Source organism: Struthio camelus, chromosome 24, assembly GCF_040807025.1.
Source record: "Struthio camelus isolate bStrCam1 chromosome 24, bStrCam1.hap1, whole genome shotgun sequence".
In the NCBI taxonomy this organism is placed as follows: Eukaryota; Metazoa; Chordata; class Aves; order Struthioniformes; family Struthionidae; genus Struthio; species Struthio camelus.
Genome location: NC_090965.1, coordinates 7,994,523 through 8,018,090, shown reverse-complemented (window position 1 = coordinate 8,018,090; position 23,568 = coordinate 7,994,523). Strand labels below are relative to the sequence as shown.

Below are 23,568 nucleotides of genomic sequence, written 5' to 3'. Positions count from 1 at the left end.
GGCAGGAGAACAACAAGGTGTTATTTCAGCTCAGCAGTTTTGCCTAGGAGATGGACTTGAACTTCACGCTTCCAGACTAGAAGTCCAAACTGCTTCACATCTTGCATTGTTCTTTAACCTCTTGTAAAACTCATAATGGTAGGGTTTTACTACAGTCTTATACCTGACACCAAGTATAAGAAGGTTTATTGGAGTATCTCATAGAAAGGCAGGCAATAATGAAGCAGAGTTGTTACTCAAGGTTACTCAGTTTTATTTATCTTCTCCAGAGGAAAATACACTTCTAGGACATACTTAAGAAATATTACAGTAATCATTTTACGTATTAAGCACACAAAATACTTCAATTTTGTGATTAAACTCCTTCCATTGCCTCATCGATGCTCAGACAAAAGTCAAGAATGAACTCATGTCAGCAGAAGTGATTTACATGTTTACAGATGCACAATCTTACAATTTAAAATCTGACAGCCAGGATTTTCTAAATCAGCTGTAGTTCATTCAATGTCTTATAGCTCAAGCACAGAAAACATTGTAAAGGGATCTGAGCTGCACAGTGTTAAGCACGCGCTCTGCTCTGCTGCAGCATTTTTGGAGACCATATGTGCAAGTTACCTTGTTACAGAACTGTTTTGCAATAAAGAATTAACACAACTCACAAACCAATTTGCTGACAACTAACAGAAGGCATCGAGACTTAAAATCCAATATTCAGGAAATTTTCGGACCATATATACTTTCCAGTGGTAATTTAAAAAACTAAACTACTTTCCCAACAATTCACTTGACACTTAAAGGAAAAAAAAATAGAGAAATTGCCATCAAATATAGAATTGATCTATAACAGCTGCTCATATGGTATTTTCTCAAGCAATACATCACTAAGAAAGGAAGGGGTTTGTATTAGAATCAAGGAAGTTGAACCAAGTTTCCTTCACTTATCTGCAAACCCTCCTAGGAACTTTTTATTATTTTTTTTTTAAACATAGAGGGGGAAAAAAAAGTGCTTGAGTACAGTCTTAGAAAAGGAAGTTTGCAAAGCTGGCATATACATTCACTTCTAAACATATAGCTCCTATTGGTTCAGAGTACAAAGGAAAAACTGAAGGGGTAAATAGGGCTTTGCTTTCCAGCCTGGGGATAACTTCTCTGTGATTTCACTCTAAATTAATGTTAGTCCATACAGGAACAATTATGCATTAGCAATGACATAAGCTCCCCCATCTCACATTCTTCCTCTTTTTCCCCCCTCATCTTCAGCATTAAAGACTCTGAAACCTATGGAGGTAAGCAATGCAGGAGAAATGTGCCATTTTTTGCACAACAACTTTTTGAACAATACCCAAAGCAGTGATCCTAATGTATGAAATACACTAGAACAATATCCAAGTTTGACATTTTGTGCGCTACTGTAGCTTTGGCAGAACAGTCACACTGCTCTGTTATTTTATTAAAACTTCTCTGTAACATTATTAAAAATACTATCACTAACTAGAGAGAATAGGACACAAAACAATACCTGAATTTAGGAACAATCACATACTTTATCTTAAGAAACGTGTACAAATATTAGTTACGTAGAAAAAGACAGCGGAGTTATTTGAAAAAATGCTGCAAGAGCTTTACTTCAAGAACACAGTGCAATGAAATTCAAAATTTGCAGTTCTGAATTGCCAAATACATTCAAGTCAAAGTTTCTCAGACCAGCAGGAACATTACCTGGAGAGAAATTTTACTTCCATCATTTGAATATGAAGTTGCACCCTTCCTTGCTTGAAAAAAAAAAAAAAAAAAAAATGCAAGTCATATCCTAAAGCAGCAATTCCTGCATCCTAGCACTCCAGGTTTTTTGCGTCCTGCATCTGAATGAAGTAATAGGAAACTCCCTAATGAAACCCTAATCTTTCTTAATATATGTATTTGATATCCAGGAACTAAACTGGACAAGCTACTGTTTTAACTTTCTTGCATTAAATGCAATTCTACCTTTGAATTTGAAACCAAAGCATCAGAAGGCTGGACGATTTGCCCAAAGCTGCAAGTCAGAGAAAAGCATGGGAGCAGAGCTTAACGTTTTGCTAGCAAGAACTCAGTTCAGGATTCGTCTCTGGCAGCCCATACAGAGAACAGTCTGAAGGCCTTCCTCTAATACCTGTGCCCTTTGCAGATGAATGGTTTGTTTCATCTCAAAATATACCCTTAGGCAACACCATCCCTTTAGGGCAGCAGTCAACACAGTGTTGCACGTCAGAAGTGCTTTCCAGACATAGAGTCAGCCGCTCCTGAATGGAGGGAGACTTCGTTCCGCAACAGCTGGATGGGCACAGGACACCTTTCCACTCGCACCCCAAGACTAACATTTACAGCAGAGCAGATAAAAAGCACAAAGCCTTCCAGGACAAAAAGGTTTCAAAGACTGGTAAAAAGCTGTCTATGGTGTCCTAGATACATTATCACCAATGCATGTGGAGCAAGTACATCAATGCACAGACAAGGAAGCAAGTATGTTGCAGGAACCATACATCAGTTACATATCTGCTAAGAGCCATAACTCAGTATAATGAAATTCGGTGCAGTATAGTCAGTCCCACAAGTAAAGTACCTAAAGTTGCAATATCACACTTTGACAAGACAAGAGCTTCAACGCTGACGCACTGTGCAAGTTGAAACGTGGCGCATCTAGCGAGGGGCTACGTTAACTTTTGCAACAGCCATTGCCCCACGCATCAGAGCAGGAACAGGCCTCGAGGCCAGCAGGGTCGCTTGAGAGCAACGCAGGCGCATTGCGAAGCAAGAGTAATTTCCTGGCCTTTCTGTACAGGACACCAAAGGCCTCTCATTTGAGCGCCTCACTCGGAGGCCGACATAGAAACCAAGGTCTCACAGGTGATGCTTGCTGGCTCCCTGGAGAGAAGGGGGTAACAGAATTAAATGTTCTCTCTATAGGGTGTGAGAAAGAGGTACAGTCCCATACTCTTCACCCCCATTTAAATACCCCTCCAAAGGGACGTGACAGTGAGGAGTCATGACGACACTTGCCACTAACACAGCAAATTTCATTCACAAAATCGCTTTCCAAACATGCTCCCTATAGGGGTTCTGAGAACCTCCATCCACGGTGCTAATGTCTGTTAATTCTCTTCAAATCATTGGTAACCGAGCGTAAACAGCAGCACTCCCATACAGGCTATGATTGAAGATCCTTGCAAAATCCCTGTGACAGATATCACCATACCCCTGTTACAGGCAGAGAAGAACCAAGCAGGGACTGGGCATAAAATCAAATACAATTTACAACCATCAGCCCGTTCGCTACATACAAATGTAACATCCTGTGGTATAACTGAAGTTTTTGAGTATTAAGAGAGTCTGAGAGTTAGTTCCAAGAGAGAATTTAAGGCTTCAGATGCTTGCCTCCTGTTCCAGGGACTGTGCAAGTTTGGGGTGAAATGCACTCTTTTGCAGACAGCCAACATAAATGCTATGCACCCGTTAGTCCAACAACGGGCCTTGGCCCTCATAGAAGACTCCTCATCCGTTAAGGGCCCTCTTAATGACAGGACTACTATATACTAAAAGACTGCCTTCTGCTTCATGCATTAATTTGTCACACCCCCCCCCCCCAAAGTGGTTTCCATGCAACTTTAATCAAGAGAATTCCTACTTAGTAGAACGAAACAGAGAAAGTACATACAAGCTGTTTTCAGTGGTACTCACAGGCAAGCATTTCCCACTTGAGGCTGCAAAGGAAAAAGAAACAGCACAAGATAGCTCATACTGCATTTTAATGACGATTCAAAAATAATAGTAAAAACACTGAAGCAAATGAGGAAAGAAGTGAAACAACTCCAAGGATTTCACACTAGGGAGCAATAGCTGCAGACATGTGCCAAAACAGCAGCTGATAGAAGCCATGGAAATGTCATGCTAAGGCATCAGTGACTTTCAGTCACTTGGTCAACTTCTGCGCTGCACGCTCACCTAAATGGCTCCATTCAGGTGAGAATTTTCAAAACGGCACACTTCACTACTGTCCGCACTGACTCAAGAAGAGATGATTCGTAAATGCTCCTAAGTTTAAATGTTTTAAATGCTAAAGCATTATTGTTACAAACGTTATAATTACAAACAGTGAGCAGTTTCGCTAGGAGCCAGGGATCTCTGTTTTGGGGCTGTGCAACTGGAGAAACTGTCAAAGGACCTGATTTTTTTTTTTTGAAAGTTTAAGAAGTTGAAGGTGTAAATGCTGAGCATGCACATACAGCTAACACACAGACTTCCACTCCGTCTCCCGCAAGCTGCACTTACTGGCCTTACCAACCTCTTTTTGCAGTTCTTGAAAAATAGGCCTAGCGAATGCTCGTGAATAAACAGAAACTTTTAAATGGAAAAAAAATATTTGTTAACCCCCTCCAATGTACTAACATTAAGTTTTGTGAATTTTTTTGTTTAAATAGAGGCTAAACTCTGGGGCTAGCTTCCTAGCAGGTTGTGTACAAAAATATAGCCCTGATTATAGGTTGGGTTAATGACCTCCTGAGAGCTACTACAAATTAAGAACATTCAGGACTTTCCAAGGTTAGGTTCCTCTCCACCTGTGGCCCAGTTATGGGCCAAATTCACACCTAATGCAAAGGTTAGAAGCCCTATCTGTGACTGAGCTCCTACTGAAGCCCTGGGATTTTGAAGATGTCTGGGCTTCAGGCTGATCTTCACCAAACATGAATATGGCCGCAAAATTCACCTCTGCTGCATGGTCCCTTCTTTTACTGTCTGACCACTTAACCTGCTAATAGGTAGAAAGAGAACAGGAGAAGCAGGGCTTATTAAATAAGCTTGAAAAATATTAAGCTGCAAAATGTCCAAGATCAAAACTATTATTCTCCATTGTGATTTAAAAATAAAATAAAACTCCTTACAAAAGCACCATACCAGGCTACCCTACTAAAGGGAAGAATCTCATTGCATTGAGTTGTCCTGATACTACAGACAAGGAATACAGTCTGAAAGTTCAAAATGAAGTTTCCTGTCTTGGTACAGCGGCTTCCATCAAGCCCAGGGCATACCGATTTCAGACTCTGAGCAGTGGAAAGAATTGCTTTAATAATGACAGCTGTCTCTAAAGAGAGGAACAAAATGCACGAGTAACCCAGTCAGACCACCTCTAAGTCCCTCACATGCCTCCTGTCTGTCTCGTGTGACAGAAAGCAATGTACAGCCAGCTCTGTCTGTGGTCTCTCCTTTGCAATAGTCAGCAGGCGAAAGAAGCAGCGTCTCTGTTAACTCTGGGAAACAGAGCCAACAGTCAGCAGCTTGCTCTGCTAGAACTGATGGGCTCCTCAGCAAATCCCTTGACAAAAGTGGCTGAGAGGAGAAACCAGGCACAGAAAGGCTTCTAATTTAGCAAAAAGAAACAATTTCATATAAGCAAGTGGGTCTTCACACACAAAACTGACGAGAACCTATGAGCGTTCAAGCCAAAAGAAACATCAAGTGTCAAAAACAAAGCAGCTTTAATTTTTAATATTAACCTGAACACCAGGAGCCCCAATTAATTTTGTTCAACAGGCTACTGACATCAGGATCTGGGCACCAACTGACATCAGAACAAGGGGCACCAACAAAATTAGGAACATAAAGTTTTCCTAACCAGTTGCGCTAGGGCTAGAGGAACTCTCGGCTGCATTGATTTTATGGAATTTGGACAAGCAGGATGTCTATAACTCTTTCCAACCAAGCCCTTGCTAGAAAGCAGTACAGCAGTTAGCATTAACCAGCCTACCAGGAAACTCTTATTATCCTGAGGGAAACTCACCTGCATGGAGCCTGATCTCTTAAGCCTCTGGCACCACCATTCTAGTCTACTGGAGCCTGTAATCTGGAATGCTTTTCCAGTGGGAACAGTGATGGTGTACAAGGCAGTAAGGGGGCAGGGCGGGGGATCTGCTTGTATTTCAAACAGGACCACTGGTAACTGTGGGTGATGTTCAGGGTTAGTGGGAAGCAGCCGTGGGAAGAGAGAGCATAGGCAAGTTACCACACAGACACTGACTTGCAGCTGTGGCTGATCTGCCCCATCTTGAGCTTCCGGAAATAGGAAAGACCCCAGCAGATTGAGAGGCTTGCTCCCAACACTGTAATTTCTTGGGCGCTTTATTGTGTCCGCACTGGCCAGCGGTGTAAAGCTGTTTCTTCTCATCCTTACAGGGGTTTGGCTCTTTGGAAGGTTGTTCTGATTGAAAATGGAGGATATCACAAGGAATGAAAAGTGGAACCACACTTTTACATCATATTGCATACCACATATTTCTGGTATCTTCCACCTGCCATAACTCACAGAGCTGAAGCCTGCCATTGAATCCAGACCAACAGGCATCAAACCAAAGCTCACAAAAGTCTAGAGACTGAATCCCTTATGTATGGGACCAGAGAAGGCTATGGGTCACCAAAACTACTCATAAGCTTTGTTCTGGAAGTCCAATTTCATGCTAGCCTTCAGGGGTGGTGGCAGCGCTGTGCCATCAACAGCGGAACTAAACCACTGCCTCCTTGAAGCTGCCCAGAGTGCTATGCCCGGCAGAGTACATAGCGAACAATGGGAAATGACCTAGTTTATTGGTTAATCTAGCTCAGAGTCCACTGAGAAGAGTGCATTTTTAGCAGTTTTACTTCCCTTTGGGATTTTTTGCTTACTTATTTTTACAATGAATTTAGGGGGAAAAAAAAATCAAATAGTAAACCTTCCCACATTTGTATTTATTTTCAAAGCAGCTGTGTGTTGCCCAAGTAAACAAAGAATAACAGAAATTGCTTCTAACTTCTCCAAGCAAGCATCAGTGATTTCAACACAGGAATTATATAGAAGTAGCAAAGCAATAAATGCCGCAACTAGAAACCACCAAAATGCTACTAGCCACAAAAATCTTGCTGAATGTCATCATTCAACATTTTGTGGCCAGCCAGTTTTTAGCTTTGTAAGCCCATCACCACACGTGCAGATTTTTTCCATCTATTGTTTATGATTCTGTTGGCATATGGGGCTATTAGTGCTGTCTTCCTCAAGCTAGAAGGCAAAATTAACTATTAGAAGCAATTAGCAGAGAATTCTTTTCACTTGTGGAGCTCTTTATAAAACCCCCCTACAAAGATGAAAGGCAACTAAAAGCTGAAATGTTGCAGAAGAACTTAAAATGTGATGAATTCGCATTGAGTTTACTGTAAGCTAACAAAGTATAAGTTTGGTTCATGGCCTTTAATTGGGGGAGCCTAATTGCAGGCAATTGCTAAACAGCATCCCCTGATGCCTGCAGCTGCTATGAGAGATTAGTCCTTGCAAAACAAAACAAAATTATGTTTGTAAAAGTGAACACCTAAAATAGTAGCAACTTCTACAGATCTAGCACATACTTACGAGCTTTACTGAACAAGGTAGAGGGCTGAATGTTTATAAAGTCCTATCTCCTTCATTACTTAGATAAATAAAACTAGTGTAATGACTCTAGTCACCAAAGTCAATAACATATCCGCTACTACTATAAGATTTGTAGTGCATGGGAGATAAATTTGACTCGAAACTACTTCTGTTCCCTACATTTTGATAGGTAGTTTAGTTTCACCCAGGTCTTTATTTGCACAGAATACTTGCAAAGAACGTGAAATCTCAAGAGACAAGGGCAAAGGAAAAAAAGTATCCAGTTCTCTCAGGTAACTACAAACAACTTAGTCAATTGCGTCCTTCTGTTGAATTAACTAAGGAATGAGTCTTGTACTTTTAGCTTTCTACATAAAACACAGACACAGCAACAACCTTGTCCTGATGACTACAAACACTGATAAAAGCCACCAAGAAAAAAAAAACCACACACTTGAAGGATTTGCATGGCCTCAAAGCCCTGCCTAATCCTACTTATGACTTCATAAACAAGAGAAAGCTCATGAAGACAAGAAAAAAATTCACTTCTAATATTTCGACATGCCTTTTTGAAATGATCACACTTCTAATACAAATAATAAGCATCAGCAACAAATACTTCATTAAAAACTGAGAAAAAGACCGTGAATTTAAAATGTGTGTCCTAACAAAAATGATTTCAGTTTGACAATTCTGGTTTTTTTTTTTTTTGTTTTTTTTTTAAAAAGCGTCTCCCACTGTTTTGGGGAGCAAACTAAGTTTCTGATAAATTCTACACATAATCAATCCTACCTTTGGGGACTATATTTCTAAAGCATATCTTTCAGGTCACTTGAAAGAAGTCAGCATTTCTAAGAGGTGTTTAACAATCTACAGTGATTGTTAAACAAGTTTCATTTATTTTTGAAGAAGGCAAAGACTTTGAAATAGCCAGAATTCAGCAGCAGGACTTACTGAATTCAAAGAAGGTTTGTCGCGGTGAGTGTTTACTGCTTCAACATTCAGGGTAATTGTTTCCACTTTACAACCTTTACCAAAAAGAAAGATAAAGTTACAGGAGGAAATGTATTTTATTTTATAATCAACTATTTAAAAAATAATAATACTGTCAAAGTATTCATGAAGTGAGCAGAAATAAATCTGTTACTTTTTTAAAAACCAAACTCAAAAATAAATAACAGTTCAGCCTGTATTAATAGAGGATTTTACACTTTAATTACTCCTCACTTTTGACTTTCACCTTGAAAGTACAGCTACAACTTACAGGCAGCCACGTGTTATATGAATTGTATGTACAGACTTAAAAAACATTTTTATTTCACTGCACAGGCAAATCCAGGCTTGAAGGAACAAGCAGGCATCTACGTCAACAAAAAAACCCCACAGAAAAATGTCATTTATTTAAAAGAGAAGCCACTGGACAACAGTCATGTACGCACAAATCCAAAGTCGTATGTTTGCCTCTCCCTTGTCCCCTCAGAGAACTCCCACTAGTCAGTATCTTTTTATAACATTAAAAACATTACCTAAGTTATTTACAGCAAGTCCTTTTGCTTCTGCACATAGATACAAACTTGCCTGTCTTTCATACACACTCATATAAACCAGAAAAAAGAAAGTATTTACCATATGCAACTGGAGTGAGCTTGAATATGGTATGAAGGGGGCACCTCAGATATGGTAATTCATCTAGGATAAAACCAGGAGGAGTTAAACATTGCATGCAACCAGGAGAGCACAGAAGATTACCGGAAAGGTATGGGACTAAACTGCGACTAGACTCTGCTATGGCCTAAGCCACAGATCGAACTCTTAGTCTCTGCGTAGTTTCACCAAGTTCAAACAGATGCATCACATGCTTAAAGTGTGACAAGTGGGTCAATTCCTGCCAGGACTGGGGTCTTCGTATTTCAAATAACAAATATTTAATTTCAAATATACAAGCTCATTGCCCAGTGCCCTGTTTGCATCCTCTCAGTGACCAGAGAGGCCTGCTGCAGATGCTACACGCCCCTATGGACCACCATCTACCTCTACCCCTCAACCATAAGCTGTAGCTAACCCTTCCTGACTTCAATAGTACATGGATTTTCATCCATTAGTGCCAGCGCACATCCTAGGGCAAGCAGGTGTCTAAATAAGCGTATACTCTATTTTTAATGTATAGTGCCATCCAGAGGAACTAGCTCTAACAGCACACCTACGAAAAAATATATCTATTGCAACAAAGCGCTTGCTACAAAAACCCAAGCACTCGGAGTTATGTAGCTCTCTGCTTTGCAGATCATAAAGATCATAGGGGCAAATTTCTTATATTCAGCTGGTTTTCAGTATCCTCAAACAGTATTTTGATTTTGCCATAGATTCTGGCATTTAGGCTGGCTAATCATTTCCTTTCTCTGAGCAACTTTAAACAGTATTGTTTTCACAAAATATGAGTCTATGAATATATATAACTCCATGCCAATCAGCAAATATTGCTATTTGCAAAAAAAAGGATGAATTGAACCAAAAAGCAATTATGAGACTCACTGAAATTTAATAAAGGAACTTGTAACAGATGAGGAAACTAATTTACAGTACAGTATACTATCTAATAGATGCATTTCTCAAAAGCGTAGGCCTATTGCCAACCCTCACAATTTTCACAGGCTACTGGTATATCAGAAAACATTTTCCTTTAAATGAAAAAAGGGAAAACAAAAATCCTATGAAGATTATGTGAATGCTACTAGTTGAAACAGTTCCAGAAACAATGGCTGTGTGGAAAAGCAGCAGGCTATGTTTGGAAAGGACTTGAACTGCCTTTTTTCCCCTGCATTTCAGCAACCTTGGAAAGAGAGCTTCTTGCAAAGCACCATGTACTGCTGAAATGCAATGGTTCAAGTTCAGTTTTGGGGGTTTTTTTTTTGCTTTGTTTTTTTTAAAATAGCTTCTCCTTCATAAGGAAATCAAAACAGCAATTATAAGCCACCCTCCCAAAAACTCTATAAAGGAAGCAAAAATAAACTGGCCTATAACATCATGTGTTTATTTTTGTACCTGCACTCTTGTCAAGAAAATAAGCCAAGAGGCACCTCATAACCGCCTGGTGGGAGATAACGAGGACATTGCCCTGACGTTCTAGCTCCATAATTACCGGCTCCAGGCGCTGTACCAAGTCCTGGTAGGACTGGAAAATAAAATATAGGAATTTTTCAAGGGTTTATAAACACAGAGTCTCAAAAAAGAAGCAGCACTTAAGACAACGTCACATTCAGGAAAATACTAAAATGCAGAAGTCATGGATGATTCAGTAAATACAGGAAAAGCAAAACAAACAACGCTAGGTAAAATTTCATGTTGGCAACCCTCAGATTACAGGAAGATTCAGATTACTCAACTTTTAATGAACGCAGTAAGAAAAACAAATAAAATACTAAATTATACATTTAAAAGGGTTTGTGAAGTAAAACCAGAAATGACTGTGTACCCCACCCACATCATTTTCTTCCCAAGACTGTTTTTCACAGTGACAAGTCCAGCCTCAGCCAAGCGATGAGGTCCGTGCAGAAACCCCTCTGTATTAGAGGAAAGTTTCTAGGGAGTCATAAGGTGGCCCTATTAACACAACTGAGTGGTATTGCTTACACAGCACTATGAAGGAAATCAATAAACCTTTCATCTAAAACTGAATTGGGTATCCCAATATTTTCAATAATTTCCCAAATAACTACTGGGGAGAATTAAAGATAAAATCAATTAAAAACCTTCAATTCTACAAACCCTTTATTTGTTCTGCATATATTGTATTTTATTATTATTTCTACGCATCTTCACCTCTCCTCCAGGATAGCGATAAAGATACTTCTCTTGATCCCTCAAGGCAAACTCATCTGGATACTTGGCTTCAATTTCCGCATAGGTCATTTCTTCACATACCCCCTGAAGGAAGAGGAGGTTGTTACAACAGAGTTCATTTTGTCAAATGAAAGACAATGTAACAGGAAAAAAAAAGCAAGCGGTTAAGATCAGTAATCCCTTTATTTATGTGGCAAGTGTCATAACCGACATAGCCATATGGAATTCAGAAACCTAGCACTTGTACGTCACCTTACATCCAGGCTGGTTTGAAAAGGACGAACTATCTACGCTTTATCTGCAGCGTAAGCAAACACTACATCTTAAGATGCAGCCAAACCCCACAGCCGAAAGAGCGAGAGATCCCATCTCTAAACCCCGCACTTGAGCCCTGATAAGACAAGAGAGTGTTCAGTGAGGCTTTTTGGAGGTCAGATGAAACCTGTTCCCCCGACCCCAAAACAAAGTGCCAAAAGGTAAAGCAATCAGTTTGAGAGTACAGCATGAACCATTTGAGCGATCTGGAAACGCCAGAGAACTCACCCAGGAAAACTGACAGACGTTCTCCTATAAATTATTACCACTTGTTTTCTTGTTTATAATTTAAGACAACATGTTTACGTTTCAGGGCCATGGTCTTTGTTTTTATTTCAGAATGTTTGCAAGGGGTGAGAACAAGCAGTCATTTCCACGGCAACAATCTTACAATTTCTTTTGCCTGAAAGAATTGCAGTGGGAATATTAACCTTTGTCCATCTACAAGAACTGTACTACAGTTAGGCGTTACAAGTGCCTGGTATCCTGAGTGCTGATTTTCTATTCTAATAAAAGCTGGACATGTCTACAGCAAGGTCTAACAGTTACAGACGTTTTCAGCTCTGTATCAAGTTATTCTGTACCTCATGATAATGACGACTGGAGCGCATTATACACAGACATGGTTATAAGGTCTGACTGATGATCAGGAAATAGTTAGGTTTATTATGGTGAATTTGTTTTAAAGTTATGTTTTAATCTAGAGAACTCAAAGACTTCAATCAGTATTTCTGAGCCATTCTCCCCCTCCAGCCTCCTTACTCACAGCATCAATCTCATTCAGGATCTTCCATTGCTCATAAGTGACCCCCAAAGACTCAGCTGTCTGAATTGTTCTTTTCAGCTGGCTTGTCCAAACCTTCAGATCAGCAATTTCCTGCTCTTCGATGAACTTCTTCAGAGCCTGAGCAAACTAGAAAAAGTAAGAGGAGATTAGGAGATAGCAGGAGTAACTGCTGCGATTAAAAAGAATTATTTAATTGTTCTGATTGAGAGGCTGGTCGATCTCTTTGTTGGCGTGACCAGAATAAACTCCACAGGACCGTACCTACGCGCTCTCACAAAGAATCAGCTGCAAAGCCAGGTTCTGATTGTGTTCACATGACACTTCAAAAATACAGCAATCTGGCTGCTGCCAAAAACATACCTGCTTCCCACGTGGTGACAGACCAGAATCCCCACCAATCTTGCCAACAAGATTATATTCACTCTCACCATGTCGGCAAAGGTAGATGGTACGCGGCTGGACATGAATGTTCATTAGGTAATAGACGATTTTACTCTGGATGTAATCTTGGACTCTGTTTACTAGGAACCGCTGTCCCACATTGATCACTTTAATGAAGGAAAGATCTCTGGAGTCAACATAAAATAAGAACACCCACACGACTGGTTTTAAAAATGAAACACGTGCATATGCGGGTGTAATCTAGCTATTTACCCTGTAATAAAGGCATCAGCACTACCACTTGGTTGCTTCAGCAGACAGAGGAGACACTGAACTGCTGTGTTTAAGCAAGGATCTCTATTGCACTGCAATACACTAGAGAAAAAGCCTTTCAACTCACTTGGGACCTGAAGGTATCGTCTTCTCACGAGCAATCTCATTTTGGGAAAGCAGAGGCTTCAGCACAAGCATTACATCATCGTGAGCCAGAGAACAAGAGTGACAGAGCAAAGCAGCACTCCTGCGCACAAACGCATGAGCAAGGACAAAATACGTTGTAGGACATGGCTTCTTACTTGTCATACTCGTCAGGATCAAGAGGCTGGTAGGTAACTTTGTAGCACTCTATCCTCTTCAGGAAATCGTCCATCACATTCTCTCTGTTTCTCTCTGGGTAGTCAGGGCTGGAGACCTTCACTTCCTGCACAACAGACAGTGACGCTTTGTAAAAGTTAAGCAAACTCTACACGGAGCAAAAGCAATGCTGAATAACTCTATTCTTCTATTTTGAAACAAAAAAAAACATTGTTTAACATTGCCCTGTGAAAGACCTGCTCCTGGAAAGGAAACAAAAGGCAATTCTAAAGGGCATGCTGTAGCACTTGGCCCCCAGTACAAACACAGCTGAGTTGCCTTTTATTTTTCCCCTGCAAGCCACTTACTGCATATCTTCCCATGACAACAGAAACATGCTTCAAGGTCAAACATGTCATGGCTTCATTTCATTTCCACGTTCTTAGGTAAACAACTGCACCTTTGGTTTTCGTAAACCTATGAATGTTAACTGCTTATATTCTAAGTGAAACATAAGAACAGGGTTCTCATGCACACTAGAATGCACACATTGTCAGAAACGGGTACTCCTTTCCCTGCACTTCACACAGGACTAAAATAACAAGGTGACAACCGCAGAGCTTTGGCCTGCGGTTTCCCTTTGCAGGAGGGCCACCAAGCTGACAAGCCAGGACACTACAACCATGCCTGGTTGTAACCAGAAATGGGAAGGAAATTTCTACTGAGAGAGCGAGAGAGCGCGCGCGCGAGCGAGCAAGCATAGCCTAACATAAACTTAACAGCCACATTCAGTAAAGCTCAGACTGGGATTCAAACCTCCCTGGAGTTAGGCATATCTCTACTACCAACAGTCTGCAGGTGTTCTTGTAAGCTACAGTAGATGGTGAACTTCCCCAAAAAACATCAAATCTCCTCGAGTAGGACACTGTCAGCTGACCCTGGAAAATGTACCACCTACCAGGATATTGGCAGCAATGACTTCTGGATCGTCACAGACAGACTCGACAAAAAACACCTACAGAGAAGGCAATGAAACATTATTTCAGAGAATCAACAACTCTATCTTGAATCAAAAAATCAAGAGTTACTACTCAAGAGCGGTAATGTTAACACAGCTCTCAAATAAAACCAAATAAAACAACAACAACAACAAAGAGAATTACCCTGGGGATGAATTTAGCTCACTCTGCTTTGCCCCAAAACCAAATTTTTCCCCTTCTTTCAGTGCAGCCCATGGGATGTTTTTCTAAGGAGACTGGTAACAGCCAGGTTCCTCAGAACCCTTGGGAATTAAGTGTTCTTGGATGAAATCAAAGGCAATTTCCAAAGCACAGAAACTAAGTTTTACAGAGATAACAGTCCAAATTTGTTACCAGAGGCACCAAACCAAAGCGCACAGGGGAAATACTCCAGGGGGAACTCAGTGCACCAATTCTGATTACACATTAAATATAGGACCATTACCTTGAAAGCATTTTCTTTAGCAAAATTTAAGATCAGATCCCTCCTTTCTCGAGTTGTGTTGGTTGCATCAAACACCTACCAGAAAGTAAGCAAGCAGCAATGAGCAATTTTATGTAATGCTTTTAAACCAGTCCCAAAGATTACAATCAGGGTACCAAACCCCCTGGACAGCTTTGAGAAAATCAGGTGTGAAACCACCATAGGTTTAGTCCAGAAATGTCTTACAGCTATTTGTCCGCACTCCTCCATGAGATAAGTTTTCACATCTTCTAGAGCCACTAAGGCACACCGTCTGCAGGAGAGAAACAGGTACTGTCACAGCTGATGTAAAACATTCAGATTCTAAGTCTTCTGAATCACTGCTCTGGCACTAATATGGGGAAAGATTTAAGTATCTCCTCTCTCTTTGTCCCTGCGGGGCCCCCCCACAGCTTTCCAACAGCCCTGGAGGCTTTATAGGACTGAGTCCTTTTCTATACCCTTGTCCGTGTTTTAAGAGCACTTTTGTTGTTTCTGTAGTCAGAGACTCTTTGCAGAGTCCTAGCTTCGGGTGTCCTCATGCTAACATAGGAAGATTTTGAGAGCAAAAAATCGACCCTAGGCCTGCTACCTGGTCAGTTAATAAGATCATACGCAAATTGAATAAAACATAAAGTAGGTTAGATACATCTTTGGGCATTCATAGTCTGTGCTCTTTGTGCTATGCGGTTTCTCCTGAAGTAAATGACAAAATCCCCACACACAAACCATTTAGCAGGGTTACTGAACGGGCTGCGGTATCTACTCCCATCACTGTTCGTGGTTATTAAGTGTTATTTGTGCTGCTCGGACAAACAGGCTGCAAAAACCTTAGAACAACTAGACTGTTATGACCAGTGAGGTGCTTTGATGCACTTACTTCCGGATTTCCATTGCTTCTTTGTTATCATGCCTGAAGAAATCATAGGACTTGTAAGACTTCACTGCCTCACGGCGATATACTCCTAAATTAAATACTTCACACACACACACACACAAAAGAACAAGTGAGACTAACAGCATTTCATAGACAAACCTCACTTTGTTCTAGGCAAAGAGCAGAACCAGGTCCCTGTCTCACCACTGGCCCCCTGAGCCGGGCGCCGACACACACCAGCCAGCGCAGGACCTCGCACGCACCTTTGGTGGGCACTCCGATCCAGTTGAGGTAGCGGGTCAGCTTCTTGGACACGTACGTCTTGCCTCGCGCAGGCAGGCCAATCATCACGATCAGGGTAGGAGAATTGGTCATATAGGAAGCCCACGCTGCAGAAAGAAGGGTCTATCAGCCTGCCGCCCAGAGCAAAGGCCAAGCCCGAACCCCAGCCCTGCCACGAGGCAACTCCGCCGGCTCTGCCCCCTCCACCAGACACAAGCTGCCGCTGTGCACAGCGGACAACGGACTCGGTGTCAGGTCCTCGCATCTAATTAAACGCTGCCGGCAACCGCTGGACCACTCTGTGGTCTCCCAGGTGCTAGCTAACGAGGCGGACCAGCAACCGGGCACCGCTGAGGCTAATGTACGTCCGTCAGCATTAACAGCGCTTACCAATTAGGCAGGAGCTGTCAAGGGCATTAAAAAAACACTGTTAATAACGTGGTCACATTCTCAGTGAAAATACAAAATCGTGACTTGAGCGAGCTAAGTCTTGGGGTGAGAAAAACAAACGGTAAAGGTGTTTGACTAAGGGAGTCAGGTGCAGGGCCAAGAAGGAAAATAAAACGGGAGGGTTTAAGCAGAACAAGAATACCAACCGGACCAGATTTGGGGGGGGGGGGGGTGTAAAAAAAGGCATTTTTAGACCAAAAAAAAAACCCCAGAGAAGCATAAGATAAGGACCACCACGCAGCCAGCACCGCAGCAGCATCCCTGCGCGCCAGCATCGTCCTCCCGGTGGGGCGAGCGCGGGGGCCGGGGCAGCCGCAACCCCACACGCAACACACGCTGGGGGGAGGCACACAGAGGGGCGACAGCTTTTGAGGAAAACCGTGCCTTTTTTTTTAAGTGGGGGGGGACACAAGCAGCATTATCCCGGTTAAAAATACATATATACTTATACATATGTATAATTTTACATGTACATATATAAAACAAGATACATACAGTGTGTATACATAAAGAGACATATAGCTTTTTAAATATATTTATATTAAATATGCATTTTTATATGTATATATCAGCCCTTCCCTCTCCCTCCGGCTTCTCCTGAGGTAACGCGGGGCCGGGGGCTGCCGGCCCGGCGGCGGGTACTCACAGCACTTCTTCTCGGCGCCGCGCAGGGGCCCGGCGCGGCCCCGGCCCGTCAGCGGGCCGCCGTGACGGGGCGCAGCCGCCACCGCCGCCGCCGCCGACATGGCTGCGGGGCCGCGCGCGCCCGCGCCCGCGCCGGCGCCCACCGCCCCGCGCCATGCAAATCGCCGCCCTGCCCGGCAGGCAGGCGGGGCCGGCGCTGACGTCAGCAGCGAAGGGCAAAGGCGGTGCCGAGACGGGCCCGATTGGGCGGCGGCCAGCGCGTGGCGGGGCGTGGCCAATGGGGGGGCGGCGGCGGCGGCTCTCGCGAGAGCGGGAGGCGGCGGCGGCGGGAGGCGGAGGCGGAAGCGGGGCCCGGTCGGCGCGGCCCGGCCCGGCCCGGCCGAGGATGCTGCGGCTGCGCTGCAAAGCCCGGAGCGGCACCCACGCGCTGGGCGGTTTCACGGCGCATTCCCGCCTCCGCGACATGCAGGCCGCCCTGGCCGCCCTCACCGGCGTGCCCGCCGCCGCCCAGCGCCTCCTCCTCGGCTTCCCGCCGCGCAGCCTCGACCTCAGCGACGGCGAGCGGCGCCTCGGCGACCTGGGCATCCACTCGGGTGAGGGCCGCGGCGGAGACCCCCCCCGACCTCCCCCGCCAGGGCTGGGTGGGCACCGGCGAGGGGCCCCGTCTGAATTAGCGGCGGCCGGCGGCCTTCCCCGGTGGGATAACGCGTCCGGGCGGGAAACGAGCGCGATAAACGAGGGTTCCCTGTCAGGAGCGCAGCCCTACTCCCCTCCACCCGTTTCTCTCAATTCCTCCTCCTTTATTTCTGGCAGGTGACACGCTCATAGTGGAAGAAGACCCCTCCAGAGCCAAGAGCGACTCGCCCGCCGTCGCCAAGAGGACGATGTCTAGCGCAGCCAGGGAGGCCGTGCCCGCGCTCGCCCGCAGGGTCGTTCCCGCGGATAACTCCTGCCTGTTCACCAGCGTCTACTATGTGGTAGAGGGAGGCGTTTATGATCCGGGCTGCGCCCCGGAGATGCGCGGCCTGATAGCCCAGATCGTAGCGAGCGACCCCGAGTCCTACTGTGAGGCAGTGCTAGGGAAAACTAACAAGGAGTATTGCGAATGGATCCGAAGGGAAGAAACTTGGGGAGGCGCCATTGAAGTATCCATTTTATCCAAATTTTATCAGTGTGAAATCTGTGTAGTGGACACACAGACGGTCAGAATCGACCGCTTTGGGGAAGATGCTGGTTACACTAAGCGGGTCCTTTTAATTTATGATGGGATTCATTATGATCCACTTGAACGTAAAATCCCCGACTCAGACATTCCTCCCCAGACCATTTTCTCTACAACTGATGATATTGTCCTTGCACAAGCACTGGAGCTAGCAGATGAAGCCAGACGGAAGAGGCAGTTTACTGATGTGAATCGCTTTACGCTGAGGTGCATGGTATGCCAGAAGGGACTAACCGGACAAGCGGAAGCCAGAGAACATGCCAAGGAGACTGGACACACCAACTTCGGAGAAGTGTGACATAGACATGAGGATGGTACATCTACTACCTCACTGGTCCAGAATAAAATTCTGGATTTTCACATAAGCTGTATGTAATCATAAAATTCCGTTCACAAAGCTTGAAAAGCATATTAACTTAACGATGGCCAAGACGCACAGGTTTGTTATGGTTAGTGTGTGGGTTTACAGATATGTATGCGGTAGTGACTTTTCCTGCTGATTTGAAATAGATATCTTCTCGCATGCTGATCTGTAGTAATTTGGCAGGTGGTGTATACTGGCAGCTAAAACCTCGTTTCTGAAATAATATTCTCTGTGTACATGATCTGAGTGGACATACAATCAGGCTTGTTCAACACTAAAGTAAAATCTAGCCTCTCAGTTACTGAATTAGTCTCAATATTATATTTTCAGGGCAGTTAAACTAGTCTAAAGGTTTGGGAAACATGCATATCAGTATTACTTATACTAAAAATTGGACTCTGCACATACAAGCAGTTCTTGCAGGTAAAACTGCTCATTTGGTGCACAGGTTTTAAAGGAAAGAGTGTCTCCAAAGCTGCCCTATACTACGTTACCATCAGAAGTAGAATGTATTGTTTGTGCGAAGTCACAACTTTAGAGAAAGAACTGGCCTCTAAGCTTTAAGATAGCCTTCTTAAAACTAATGAGTAGATGATTAAGTATTGAATAAACTTATTAATGCTCCATAGGTAGTTTTTAGTTGCTTGAAAAATAACTATCAACTCCTTGGTGTTTACACTGCATCACAATGTAGGCATGTTTCTTGAAATACTTGGATTCTTGCTCATAGTATTATCTCAGATTCTGGCAAGTTGGAATTATGGTAATTAGGGAAATAATGTAATTTGCATCTGTTGAACACATTTAACTAGACTTTACTTGGGTATAGCTGATCTCATGGCCACAGTGTTAAGAAGCTGTACCAGATTCCAAATACTGTACATTAGCACTTTAAGGTATAGTTCTCATTCTTTACCAGTAGAAAAGTTTTGCCTTTTTAGAAGGGCGGAGTGCTTAGCCAAAAGAGAGGCTTGAAGTTTCCCAAGTGTGCATTCTGCCTTAATGCGTTTGATTTGTCACCCATGACTCTTAAATAGCAAGACTTTAATTCTGATAATGAAGGGAGCAGTTTAACTTTCATAATAAAATAAGCTAGGTAAACTGCCCTACTTTTCATATTACTCAGAATCAGGGATGTTGAAATTGGTTTAACAAATCTTACCTCACAGTGGGGAGGTGAGGCTGAACAATAAGTGCATTGAGATCTTTTTAAAGGTGCTGTAAAGGTGCATATTACTGAAAGGGATTTTCTTTTTCTTTGTAATGCCTGTAGCACATACTTGCGTTAATGGATTTAAAAATATTCTTAGCCTGCTATTCTTCTGTTACTCTGAGTTACTTTCTTTGCACTTCTACAAATAGGGAGCAAGAATGTGCATCTTCAAACTGAAGCAAAAATAAGCCCACTTTCTAAATGGAATCTGAGATTTCATTTTAAAGCCCTCCCATTTTTTAAGGCATATATCTAAACTGGTGCAGCAAAAGCTTTCTTTCTATAAAAGACAGACAAATTTCACCTGAGTTCTCAGATGAGAACCAGGTGGACCTTGAAATACTGAGGACTATTATTGAAAATGGAATGTAGTTACATGCAAGTACTTTGCCAAATTGAGGCATGAATAATTAAGTACAAAGAGTAGAATCACCAAAAGCCGTATGGACCCAGATTCTTATTCAGTAAGAAAGTAAACATTAGCACTGTTGGAAGCTTCTATAGAAAACTGCAATAGCTTCCAGCGTTAAACCCCACTTTGCTTTTAGCCCATCATTAGATCAGATTTTTATTAACAACAACCCTCTAGAAGCTGATGCTTATAACTTAAAGAAATATCTTCAAGTTCCTTTGAACTGTCAGGTTACACTGTGTTATAACTACCTGAGAGGAAATACTGTCTAGGAATGAGACCAAGAGACTATCAATCCTAAATTCTATTCTCAGCTTTCACACTAAAATAGGTGAGATGCCTTGGACAAAGAGCTACTCCTCACCATTTACCATCTATAAAATGGACATAATACCTACCTCAGAGAGGTGTACAAGTGACTGTCTTTGGGTGTCCTTGAAAGAAGAGTGAAGTGGAAGAATCATATTTATTGTCTACCATGTTTGCAAGTGACTTTTGGGAGCAACTCTTACAATTTCTGTTGTTTGGCCTCAATTTGTCAAAGACAGACTTGACAAACTTCTTCACGAGCTTGCTGAGTTAAATTTTATCTTTGTATCCTGAGTGGATTTCTGAAAGTGTGTAAAAATGTTTTTATTTCTCACTTGCAGTATTTTTAAAGTTACCTTTATTTAATCCAGACTATTTAGCTTTGCTATATCACATTTGCATAGCCATTCCACTAAAAGTATCAGTTCAATTTGAGGGAGACATGTCAACATCGCTGCTTGGATGTTTTCTTTAGTTGCATAGAAAATAAAATCTGTTCTGTTAAAAAAATAGCAACTGAACTGCTGTAGTTCATCTTTGGAAAAGTTCATGTTGTCACTATGACAAAGTCTTCCAAAGAGTAACTAATGTGTGATATTGATGAGTTAAAAATTACATGGCTCTCTTAAGCTCTCCCAAGCAGAAAGTATCTATGCTATTTAGAATGTAAGCTATGGAATACATTCAAAGTAAAATTTCTTTTTAAGAAGTGTGGTAAATGTTAGGGTTTTTCCTAATATCTATTACCAGCATTTACCTGCCCTTAATACAGTTATCAAAATGTCACAAATAGCATCCTGATATGAGTAGGATGAATTTCTGAACATCACTAATACACTTGCACTGGACTGTTATTAGTTGTACAGGAAGGTGTTGCTACAGATATTTTAGTATGGATGTTCTGTGGTACTTAGGCTCAAGTACTGGCAGGGAGTAGCGTCACCTGTCCATACCAATCCAGAAAGCCTGTAAGATGTGGGCTTATGTCCTTACCATACCACTTTTCCCCATACAAATTTAAAATAAGCACTATTTTCCTTGCTGAATACTTCAGCACAGAGGCCAGTGATTAAACAGGTACTAGAAACTGAAATTTTTAACCTTAGAGATGGGTTTATTAAAAGTCGGGTTGTCCTAGTATTGCTTTAGGGGTCTGTGCAGTTCTGGATCTTAGATTAAACAGAATTTCAGTTTCCTGGTGCCAGTCTGGCCCTTTCACCAGCACTAGATTCCTTCTTTAATTAAAGAAGAGCCTAACATACTCTAATCATGTGGCCTTTCACAAACATTTTATATTGTATGAAGAGATACAAATCTTGTGGTTTTAACAGCACTTTAAAAGCTTGTCTGAGTTTACATGTTTAGCAGATGTTGAGTAAGGACTTTCACTGATGTAGGTAGAGTATGTTCCTGTTGCAGTAAAACGAGCGGCTTTAGCCAACAGTTTCTAAAATCTTAGTTACCAGTATTCCAGTTCCATCCTGTTATTGTGTATCAGCAGCACACATTTGAATATTTCCTTAAACACATGCCCTGAGTTGCAAAAGTTGTTGATGCACCAATAAACGTGACTGATGCATGCATACTTGTTTAGCGTAGTCTGTTCCTCGGTTCTTGAATTTTGGTTCTGTACTCTATGGCCTGGTGAGCAGCAGTGCATTTTTTTTTTTTTTAAAAAAAGAAAAAGGTCTTTACATCTCTATATAGCACAGTCTTTGAGAAATTTACATCTGCTTTCTCCTCTGTCTCATTGCCCTTTTTTGACTCTTTAAAAGAATTGTAGCAAGAGAGGGAGCAATTTTTTAAGGGTGAAGCTTCTTCACTGATCCAGACTGCCCAGGACCCTGTTCAGACAGTTCTCAAATATCTCCAAGTGTAGAGACTCCACCACCTCTCTGGGCAACCTATTCCAATGCTCTCACAGTAAAAGAGTTTCTCTATGTTCAGACAGAACTTTCTGTGTTTCTATTTGTGCCTGTTGCCTCTTGTCCTATCACTGGGCACCATGGAGAAGAGTCAGGCCCCATCCTCTTTCTACCCTCCCTTCAGGTACTTACACACATTGATAAGATCCCTCCTCAATCTTCTCTTTCTAGGCTAAAGAGTCCCAGCTCTCTCAGCCTTTCCTCATATGAGAGATGCTCCAGTCCCTTAATTATCTTAAGGGTCCTTTGCTAGACTCACACCGGTAGTTCCATCTCTCACACTGGGGAGCCAAGACCTGGACCTAGCACTCCCTCCCCCTCTGCTCAGCCCTGGTGAGGCCACACTGGATCACCTCCCTCTCCCTGCTGGCAACACTCAGCCTATCACAGTCCAGGATACCATTGGCCTTGTTAGCCACAAGGGCATATTGCCGGCTCACGGTCAACTTGTCCGCCACAACTCCCAGGTCCTTCTCTCCAAAGGTGCTTTCCAGCAGGTAGCCCCCAGCCAGTACTGGTGCATGGGGTTGTTCCTCCCCAGGGGCAGGACTTTGGACTTCCCTTTGTTGAACTTCATGAGGTTCCTCTCTACCCATCTCTCCAGCCTATCAAGGTCCCGCCGAATGGCGGCACAGTCGTCTGGTGCATCAGCCACTCCTCCCAGTTTTGCTGAGGGTGCACTCTGTCCCTTCATCCAGGTCACTGATGACTAAGTTGAACAGGATTGGACCCAATATTGACCCCCGGGGTACACCACTAGGTACTGGCCTCCAACTAGACTGTGCCAGTGATCACAACCCTCGGAGCTCTGCCCTTCAGCCAGTTTGCAGTCCACCTCAGTGTCTGCTCATCTAGCTCATACCTCATCAATTTGCCCATGTTAGTCTGCCCCTTAATCCTTGTCCCTAAGCTCTCAGTCAGCCCATCACCCACCACTTGGCAGAGCTCCATATGTTGTCACATAAAGGATGATTTCCCCTCCTTGCCTTCCTGGCCTGTCCTTTCTGAAGAGCCTGTACCCATCCATTGCAGTATTCCAGTCATGCAAGTCATCTCACCACACCTCTGTAATTGCAACAA

The 23,568-nt window shown here is 42.8% G+C and overlaps 2 protein-coding genes across 9 annotated transcripts; one reads left to right on the top strand and one right to left on the bottom strand.

The window, feature by feature from the left end:
* Nucleotides 1-229: 229 nt before the first annotated feature.
* On the bottom strand, nucleotides 230-17,637 carry PFKFB2 (6-phosphofructo-2-kinase/fructose-2,6-biphosphatase 2). Of its 8 annotated transcripts, none has more exons than XM_068918298.1 (16): nucleotides 17,045-17,145; nucleotides 15,930-16,055; nucleotides 15,670-15,766; nucleotides 14,997-15,063; nucleotides 14,772-14,846; nucleotides 14,266-14,322; nucleotides 13,310-13,434; nucleotides 12,714-12,921; nucleotides 12,333-12,479; nucleotides 11,231-11,335; nucleotides 10,454-10,583; nucleotides 9,038-9,100; nucleotides 8,366-8,439; nucleotides 6,053-6,232; nucleotides 3,695-3,740; nucleotides 230-2,904 (listed from the first exon to the last, which is right to left on the bottom strand). In XM_068918298.1, the coding sequence occupies exons 1-15, from the start codon at nucleotides 17,142-17,144 to the stop codon at nucleotides 3,714-3,716; spliced, it is 1,581 nt and encodes a 526-aa protein (XP_068774399.1). In that variant the 5' UTR covers nucleotide 17,145; the 3' UTR covers nucleotides 230-2,904; nucleotides 3,695-3,713. The 8 variants fall into 8 exon arrangements, with proteins under 8 accessions (XP_068774399.1, XP_068774397.1, XP_068774404.1 ...); XM_068918296.1 differs by having other exon boundaries at nucleotides 3,718-3,740; XM_068918295.1 differs by lacking the exon at nucleotides 230-2,904 and adding an exon at nucleotides 2,914-3,237 and having other exon boundaries at nucleotides 3,718-3,740.
* Nucleotides 17,354-22,146, top strand: YOD1 (YOD1 deubiquitinase). Its single transcript, XM_068918308.1, has 2 exons — nucleotides 17,354-17,636; nucleotides 17,857-22,146. Exons 1-2 carry the CDS (start codon nucleotides 17,429-17,431, stop codon nucleotides 18,561-18,563), a joined length of 915 nt encoding a protein of 304 aa, XP_068774409.1. The 5' UTR covers nucleotides 17,354-17,428; the 3' UTR covers nucleotides 18,564-22,146.
* Nucleotides 22,147-23,568: the final 1,422 nt, after the last annotated feature.